Raw genomic sequence first — 8646 nt, 5'->3', positions numbered from 1 at the left:
GGCCCTGATTGAAAGCCTAGCTCATCTACCCGCCAGTTGTGTGATATCGGGCAAGATACCTAGCTTCTAAGTTTCCTCATCTGTAACAGAGGGCTCATGGTACTTACCTCACGGGGTTGCGTGAAGATAAATGAGATCACGCATTCAAGCTGAGAGCTTGGCTACTGTAGGTGCCGCTTTTCCCTTTTAACTGGGGACATTAAAAATAAACAGTTAAATGATTGAAAATGTACAACTGCTTGTGTCTTCCTTTTTGAAAAGGAGCTAATACCAGCTCAGTGTTTTGGAACTGATGCCTAGCAATGTGTTACCTGTTTTTATCTCTTCAGAGAGGTGGGGAGGGGAGGCTGGAGCCACTCCCCTGCATCCCAGGAGATAAAGGTGAATGCAATGAGGGCTTGAAGCAAATGTGTGGGAGTCTCAGCCGCCCAGAGCACGGAGCCCAGCCTGCTTGCTGTCTACCAATGCTTTGAATTTATTTTCCGCCTCTGGGGAAGCTGCTGTTGACTGTGTCCATTAAGCGGGCTTGCAGGATGTCTGCTGACCCCAGGTTCCTTCTCCCCCGAGGAAGCCCCACTGCCTCAGAGAGCAGCAGAGGTGTGCTGCTTCCCAGGGCTTCCCCAGTCCAGAGGGAGTGTGTTGGGGGGAAGTGGGCTCTGGGCTGGGACATAGGGGCATACCTCCGGGACACAGAGCACGACCCTCTGTTTGCCGACTCTCTGATTCTCTGGCTTGAGGAGCAATGAGGAAAATCAGAATGAAGAATACGTGCCCCCTGAATTGTCTGGGATTAATTAGGAGACTGATAATGCACAGTGTGTGCCTAGGATGAAAATGAGTTATAGTCTCGTTACTAATACAGCTGGGTGGATGATTAGTATATAAAACAAGGCCACTTCTCAATAAGCCAGAGGTCATTAGGTGTCCCCATAGGGTGACTTAAGCCAACCTTGTATGTGTGAGGAATTCCCACTGATTTACCAGGGAGTAAGAGCCAGCAAATCAAAGACGTTTTGCCTAGTTTAGTAAACAAAATGCAAAGACCCTGCATGGTGCTTGTGTTTGTTGTTTTTTTTTCCTCATAGAAAATATTTTCCATGGAATTGAACACCAACATTAAAAGTAAAAAGGGGGTGGGAAGAAGAAACCTAAAACCAATGTAAGTTGGAAGCAAACTAGTATTCATTTCCTGTAGAGGAATTTTATACTTTTTAATGGAGTTACTGTGGCTTTTTATTTCAGTATAAGGTGAAGAGTCAAAGTATGAGGATTTAAGGCTTCCAAGTGTGTGCAGTTATATGAACAGACCCTTAAATTTGCCAGCACGCCCCAGGCACTGCTCCTGCATAACTAATGTCTCCCTCACCAGGGCCAGGGCAGAGGGCCCTTTGACTCCCCTGGAAGTTATGCAGGGATAAGGGGAGTGTCAGGAATGCAGGATTAGGCCCCATAATTGAAGCTGTCATTAGCTGAAGAGGCAGGCGGGCTTGTGAGCCTTTCCAAGTTTGCATTTAATACAAGATGAAGATACGGCTCCTTTGGTGTAAAGGGGGCAGAGGGAATTTCTGCAAGTTGGCAATATCTACCCCCTGCCACCACCTTTTTAAGTTGGTTTGTTCTACAACCTTCATTATGCTCTTCTTAGTAGATCCCAGAAATCATCCTTTACAGGATTTTATCTTTTGAGGAAGGCCAGCTGGAACCTTGTGAAATGATTCCCATTCAGCATGCAGCCACAGATAGTACCAATAGCAAGGATGAAATATTCAGCCACAGATAGTACCAATAGCAAGGATGAAATATTATTTTTGTAAATTACATGTGGATGCAGCAGTGCCACTTAGACACTCCTTATTGGATGATAAGAATAGAGACCATGGGGCTGAGCATCCTCTGAGGCATAAACAACCAGGAAAAGGAAAGACCTTAAGGCTGTGGGGAGAAGAGTTTACTGTGATCATTCCTCATATCCATGCAAGAGGCATTCTAAGTACACCTATTCCTTTTCTATTTAATTTTCTTTTTACTGTGGTAAAATATAAATAACAAATTTAGCATTTTTAGGTGGACAATTCAATGGCATTAAGTACATTCACATCATTGGGCAACCATCACCACATCCATCTCTAGACCTTTTCCATCTTTCCATACTGAAACGCTACTCATTCAACAACAACTTCTTCCAGGCTCTGGTCACTGCATCCTTCCAGCCCCTGGTAACCTCTATTCTACGTTCTGTTTCTATGAATTTAACTACTCCAGGTACCTCATATAAGTGAAATCACACTATATTGTTCTCTTTGTGCCTGCCTTATTTCACTTCATATAACGTCTTCAAGGTTCATCCATGTTGTAGCATGTACTAGAATTCCATTCTTTTTTAAGCCTGCATAGTATTCTGTTGTAGGTACATACTATCTTTTGTTTATCCATTCAGCCATCTATGAACACTTGTGTTGCTTTCACTTTTTGGTCATTGTGAATAATGCTACTATGAACATGGGTCTATAAATATTTCCTCCAGACTCTGCCTTCAATTGTTTTGAGCATATACCAAGAAGTAGAATTTCCAGATCATACAGTAATTCTATTTCTGATTTTTTGGAGAGGCTCCATACTGTTTTCCATAGCACTTGCACCATTTTACATTTCCACTAACTGTGCAGAAGGGTTCCAATGTCTCTACATCCTCACCAACACTTGGTATTTTCAGCTGGCTTTTTTGTTGTTGTTAGTAGCCATCCTAATGGATGTGAGGTGGTATCTCATCGTGGTTTTGATTTGCATTTCCCTAATGATTAGTGAATCTGAGCATTTTTTCATGTGCTTGTGTATATTCATTCCAGTCCTCACTTCAGTTCTTTGGGGTGTATATCAGAAGTGGAAGTATGAACCACTCAAACGTTGGAGTAGCCCCCATAAAGACTTGCTGGGCAATACTTTGAGTGGGTTATGACAAACCCTGAGGGCATAAGAAAACTTCAATCAACCAGAATTCTAAGAGGTAGAGAATATTCTGGCTAACAGAGGATTAATTAGATCTTTTCATGTTTGTTTCAATCATGCTTACTAAACTTCTTCCCAAAATATTTTATTCTGTTTCTTAGATGGGTTCCACAACCTGTCCTAGGAGAATTTTCATTATCCTAGAGGAATAGTATAGCATGACCACCTGGCAACTAGATGCTTAATGTGCTATCCTGGAGTTTTAGATGAGAAGCATCAAATATGTTTAGCCATGTTATAGGCCAAAAGGTAACGGTTGCATAGGACTGTGAACCTGGAGTCAGTTAAGGATTTGGGGATGTGGTTTCAGAATAAAAGGTCTGTAGCTCTTCTTTCTGGCAGTGACTGGAGAGCAGGGCCTGTTGTCTATTAAGGCCACTCCTAGTTCATGAAAATAAAACCATGTCAACTTCATATAAAAGAATGTTTATCTTTCTGGTTCTCCTAGGAGGGAATCGGAGGGGCCAGGCTGGGAAAGTGTCTTGTTGATCCAAATGTGGTAGCATACCATTGATGTTTCCATGGAAAAGAAAATTGTGTTCAACATTCATCTTTTGTTTCTCCTCATTGCAAATGAGGAATAAGGCAGTTCTACATTTATTCATAATGATATCCCTAGCACCACTCTAGTGCCAGGTCATAGTATGTGATCAATAACTATTTATTCAATGATCAGTGATGCCTGCTCCTTTAAAAGACTGCCCTGTTACACCTCATTCCCGTGTAATGTCAAGATGGTAGTTCTCTATCCACATTGGGATAGAGAGTTTGGCTGGCCAAGCTGGGTCCCAGGTGTTGCTAGTGTAGACAGGCCCACTTTTCACCCCTTATTTGCACCTGTTTGTGACTGTTCCTTTAACTGCATGGGTGACATTTTCTTTGGGAAAGAGGCAGAAGGAAAAGGGAGATATTGGCTAGCATGCAGGAACAGCTCTTTTGAGTCTGGTCTGGCAGACAGGGTTTGAACCCACGCCTAGAGGAATGAGAGCCGGAGCACAGGAGAGCTGCTCTCCTGAGAAGGTGAGATTCTGGCATGGATCCACTGCTTTGGGGCCCAGGTGATCCTGTAGCCATGGAAGCTTCTATCCTCCTCTTCCCTGCAAGGATCCGCAGCCTGCTCTGGGCACATCACAGATGGCAGCCTGGGTGGGAAATGGCGCTCTGGGGACTCTCATTGTCCTGGGGCAGCAGGGGCTCCTTTAGGCAGCTCTATGGGAGCCATAGAGGAAGGAAAGGAAGAAGACGCAGGAGAGGAAAGAAATGCGGACACCTGGTGCCCACCGAAGCTCCAACAACAAACTGCAGACTCGTGCAAGCTCCTTTCTGGAGATATGCAGGGTTCAAAATCATAGCTTGTTGTGTGTGTGTGTATAATCACCAGCTGGTGAGACCTGGGTTGTATTTATTTGTGCTCCAAATTACTACCTTTGTACCTACAAGCAACCAAGCACAAAATAGATACCCACTTCCATAGCAAATAGATAAGGAAAGGACAAACTCCACACCAAAAAGTCATCTATAATTCTAAACAGATTTATCCACAGCTGGGTACAAAGAATGGTCTTTGTGTCAAATAAAAATCCCAGGTTTGAATAATGATGATAGTAATAGCAGACACTTTTTCACAGTGTTTCCTGTATGAAAGATACAATTCTGAGAAATTTATATGTTTTAATTAATCCTCCCAACAGTCCTATGAGATAAGGTATCTTACTACAGCCACTGTACAGAAGAGGAAACTGAGGCTCAGAGAAGTTAAGGAAAATCACACAGTCAGTATGTGGCAGAGTTGGGATTCAAACCCAAGAAGATGGCTTTATACCATCATGAGATATGATAAAGATATCAGCTTCATTGAGTTATAATTTACATACCATAAAACCCTTTAAAGTGTATAATTCAGCAATTTTTAGTATGTTCAAAGTTGTACAACCATCGCCACTATCTAATTTTAGAACACTTTTATCACCCCAAAAGAAGCTTGAGATCCATTAGCATTACTCCCCATTCCCTCTTCCCCCTCCTCGTAACCACTAATCTACCTTCTGTCTCTACAAGTTTGCCTATTCCATGTTGCACATAAATGGAATCATATAATACGTAGTCGTTGTGTCTGGCTTGTTTTTCAGTTAGCAAGATGCTTTCAAGGCTCAACCATGGTGTAGTATGTATCAGAATGTCAATCCTTTTTATGGTCAAATGATATCCCATTGTATAGTTATACCACATTTTGCTTATCCATTCGTTAGTTGATAGACATTTGGGTTGTCTCCACTTTGTGGCTCTGATGAGTAATGTTCCTATGAACCAACTACGCTGTATTGCCTAACAAAAGCGTATTTAAAAAAATAAAACCAGAATATATTTCACATATGATGACTAATAAGTTAATTTTCTGGAAGATTCAAGGATTGCCTCTCCAAAGCCAGGCAGGCACTCCTGTGCCTATCTGTATTTAAGGGGCTGATAAAGGTGGCAGAGATGATACCAGATGATGTATATAAAAGTGCTTTCTAAAACTTTAAAGCATCAGTCCAAATATTGGTCATGAATAACATGAGCTTGTCCAACGACTTGAGAGTTCTAGTTAGAGGATCGTTAGATGACTAATTGAGGTTTTATTGTTAAAAACACTATTTATTTTAAAAGGTTCTATGCTGTGTTAACTGGGAGGCAGGAAAGGGCCCACTTTGTGTCCACAGCCAGTCACAATGGGCTGTTCCATAAATGTCATCGCACGTCCCAGGGATACTAGTTTCTCTGCTACCATATTCCTCTTTCCTATTTGTTATTCACTTTTGCTATCTTATTGATCATTCCTCATATAAAGAAAAGGAAATTTTAAACCCTCTAATCCAGTTAGGAATATGTTTAGCTGCATATATCAGAAAACGTAACAGTGACTTAAACAGAATTGTATTTTCTGACGTAACAAGACATCTGAAAGCTGCTTTGGCCTCCTTGGTGTCGGGACCAATGTCTCTGTGCTGATTTTAACCTTTCTCTCATGTTCACAAGAGGCTTCCTCACCTTGAGCGGTCATGTCTGTGTTCAAGACAGAAAAGGGGCTTGGGTAGGGGTGGTGTCAGGAGAGCTGAAACTCTCTAAGAAGCCTCCAGCTGACTTGTGCTTCTGTCTCGTTGGCCAGGAGATCACCAGGAAGGCTGGGAAATACCATATTTAGATTTTCCAGCTGCTATAGCAGACAGAGGTGAAGAAAAGGGGGGTTGGATAGGTGCCAAGTTATTATTATTTTTTTTAATGTGTTAGCCACACCCACCTCTCAAGAGAAGTTAGGAAACCTAGGCAGGTGGGAGGAAGCGGTAACAGCTCTGGGCTCTGAAGGAAGAGGCTGGCACGGCCCCCTCGCTTTTCCAGGGGTTTTGCTCAGTGAAGTTCTTCATTTGCCATTTCTGCTCTCAGACTTGTGATTTCACTGAAACCACTCATCTCCCCACAGACACTGGTTTGGCTACATAATGGTTGAAGGCATGTCTGGATGTTTTAATGATGTGACCATACTGCATTGTGACATGATGTGGTCCCGAGACACTCTGCCCGGAACAAATCTGGCTGGCTGAGCCATGTCTACATCTCAGCAAGTTTGTCCAGGGTTGAGGGGCCAGCTTGGAGTGTCCCAAGTGTTCTGCCACAGGCTTTCTGGATCTGTTCCTCCTCCTTAGGATGAAGATGCTGGAGGACAGGACCCAGCACTCACAATTCTGTTCTATTTCCCTTTCCCTGCTACCCTCCCCCACTGTACTGGAACAGTCCTGGGCACGTATGCGGGTCTCAATAAATACTTGGTGGATAAACTCACATTCCTGGTGACTGGTCAAAGATGTGTCACTTACTATGAAGTGTGCCAAAAAAGTCACTCACTCACTTGTCCAGTAAGAACTTTAGCAATTTAATCTGTGAACCAATTACTTCAATACAGTTTCCAGACACAGAGTTGTTCATCCTTTGAAGTAGGTTAATTGTCAACTGATATTTTATCTTTGTTGATTCATCTGACAATTAGGGCTTCTCAAGTGTCAGGCACGGTGCTAGGCACAGAGGAGCACAGAGAAAATCATAACACTGCCCACGAGGCCTCAGAGGGGAGTGGGCTAGACAGGCACGTCAGCAATGCACCTGGGTCTCTGAAGGGCTGCATCAAAGCTCTGTGGACCAGCAAGGAAAGAGTGATTCATGGCAGGGAGGAGTTGTGGGGTTGTGAGGTTAGATTGGCTGCTGGAGTCTCCTTCCTTAGACATTCTAAGCTGACTGCTGGCCTGGTTCCACCACGGGGGTCCAGAGGCCTGACTCCGTCTGGCTTCCTCACTAGATGGGCTCACTGATGAGAGCACACTGCTTTCTGGAGCTTGTCCATGTATGCTCCAAGTTGGCTTTTTCAAGCAGCAGGATAAAGAGGAACATAAAGGAGAGTCGGAATGAGGTTCAGGAAGCCCAAGGCCCAGGTCCCCTCTCCGAGGAAAGCTGGTGGCTCTAGCCTTCTTCAGTCCCCAGAGACTTTGGAGGGGATGGGTGAGGTGTTGCAGGATGTCTGGGAAGGGCTGTCTACAAGATGCTCACTGGTTAAGACACTCTGAGGGTGGAATATTACAACACAACTTTCTTCACAAAAAAATCAATGTAGGAAATCTTACATTCTCATCTCACATTTAGGCATCTTACATTTTCATTCAATGAAATGGCTTTATGGAGTCCTATGTGGAGAGTGGAGGGGAGGCATATTCTTGGGACTTAGATGACCCATTATGTGAATACTGGAACAGCACTGAGAAAAATGCCACTGCTCTGTAGCCTCTAAAGGGTTAACATCAGGGCATATTTGAAACTTGGCAGCCAAAGGCAGCTATGTGACCTTTTATTGTGAAATCAGATTGGAAGCTATAGCACAAAGCTGGGGGTGAAGAGGGGAGCCAGTGGCCCTGAAGACTGCAGGAGCGGGACCCTCACACCCCGTGGTTAGTGACTGAGTTCGAAAAGCAAGCCAGAATGAAGCCTGTATCTCCAAGGGGCATTTCCAAACCAGTAATTGAAGAGTTTTTACAAATTAAATTTGTACTTCTTGCTATCCTTTAATTTTTAGTATGCACTAACACGACAGATTTGCTAAATCTGGAAGTTGGTAAGCAAGCATGTAATCATTGGTAACTCCTTATCCAAGAATCTCACTGAATATTTCATATGCTGCCTCATTAATGCCTGTCCCTGCCCATTGATCTCTGGCAACTCGAGGGTATTGCTTACTCCTATTTTACAGATGCAGAAGATGAGGGAGAGAAAATTAAGTGCTTTCTTGGAGAATTAATCATGCAACAGAACCAAGAGCTCTAAGTGTTCTGGCTTCCAGTTCTTGGCCTTGACAGTGAAACTGAGCTCCTTTTCTCTTTTTTTCTTTTTTCTCCTAGGAACAGCTAGAACTTTCACTTTATGGGGCTGACAAGGAAAATCACCATTTGCTGAAAAGGTAGTGAAATGCCTACTTCTTAGCCCTCCGGAGCCAAGGCAAGTTCCTTGAAAGTGCTTAAAGGCGGTTGATGTAATCCAGATCCAACTCTTTTGTCTCAATTGGAGTGGTGGCTCAGCCACAACTAACCAAAAAAAAGCGGGGAGCAAAATCTAAACCTA

At 43.3% G+C, this 8646-nt stretch overlaps 1 protein-coding gene across 1 annotated transcript in view; it reads left to right on the top strand.

Moving 5' to 3' along the window:
- Positions 1–1091: 1091 nt before the first annotated feature.
- LOC105547310 (chromosome unknown open reading frame, human C9orf92) overlaps positions 1092–8646 on the top strand; it is a 49064-nt gene continuing 41509 nt past the window's right edge. The window contains exon 1 of the mRNA XM_011990860.1: positions 1092–1159. Within this exon, the coding sequence (XP_011846250.1) occupies positions 1098–1159 (62 nt within the window). The 5' untranslated portion in view covers positions 1092–1097. The remainder of the gene's footprint in view (positions 1160–8646) is intronic.

The sequence above is a fragment of the Mandrillus leucophaeus genome, unplaced genomic scaffold, assembly GCF_000951045.1.
Source record: "Mandrillus leucophaeus isolate KB7577 unplaced genomic scaffold, Mleu.le_1.0 Scaffold384, whole genome shotgun sequence".
Lineage (NCBI taxonomy): Eukaryota > Metazoa > Chordata > Mammalia > Primates > Cercopithecidae > Mandrillus > Mandrillus leucophaeus.
The sequence above is the reverse complement of the archived record's forward strand: the minus strand, read 5'-3'. Positions and strand labels throughout refer to the sequence as shown.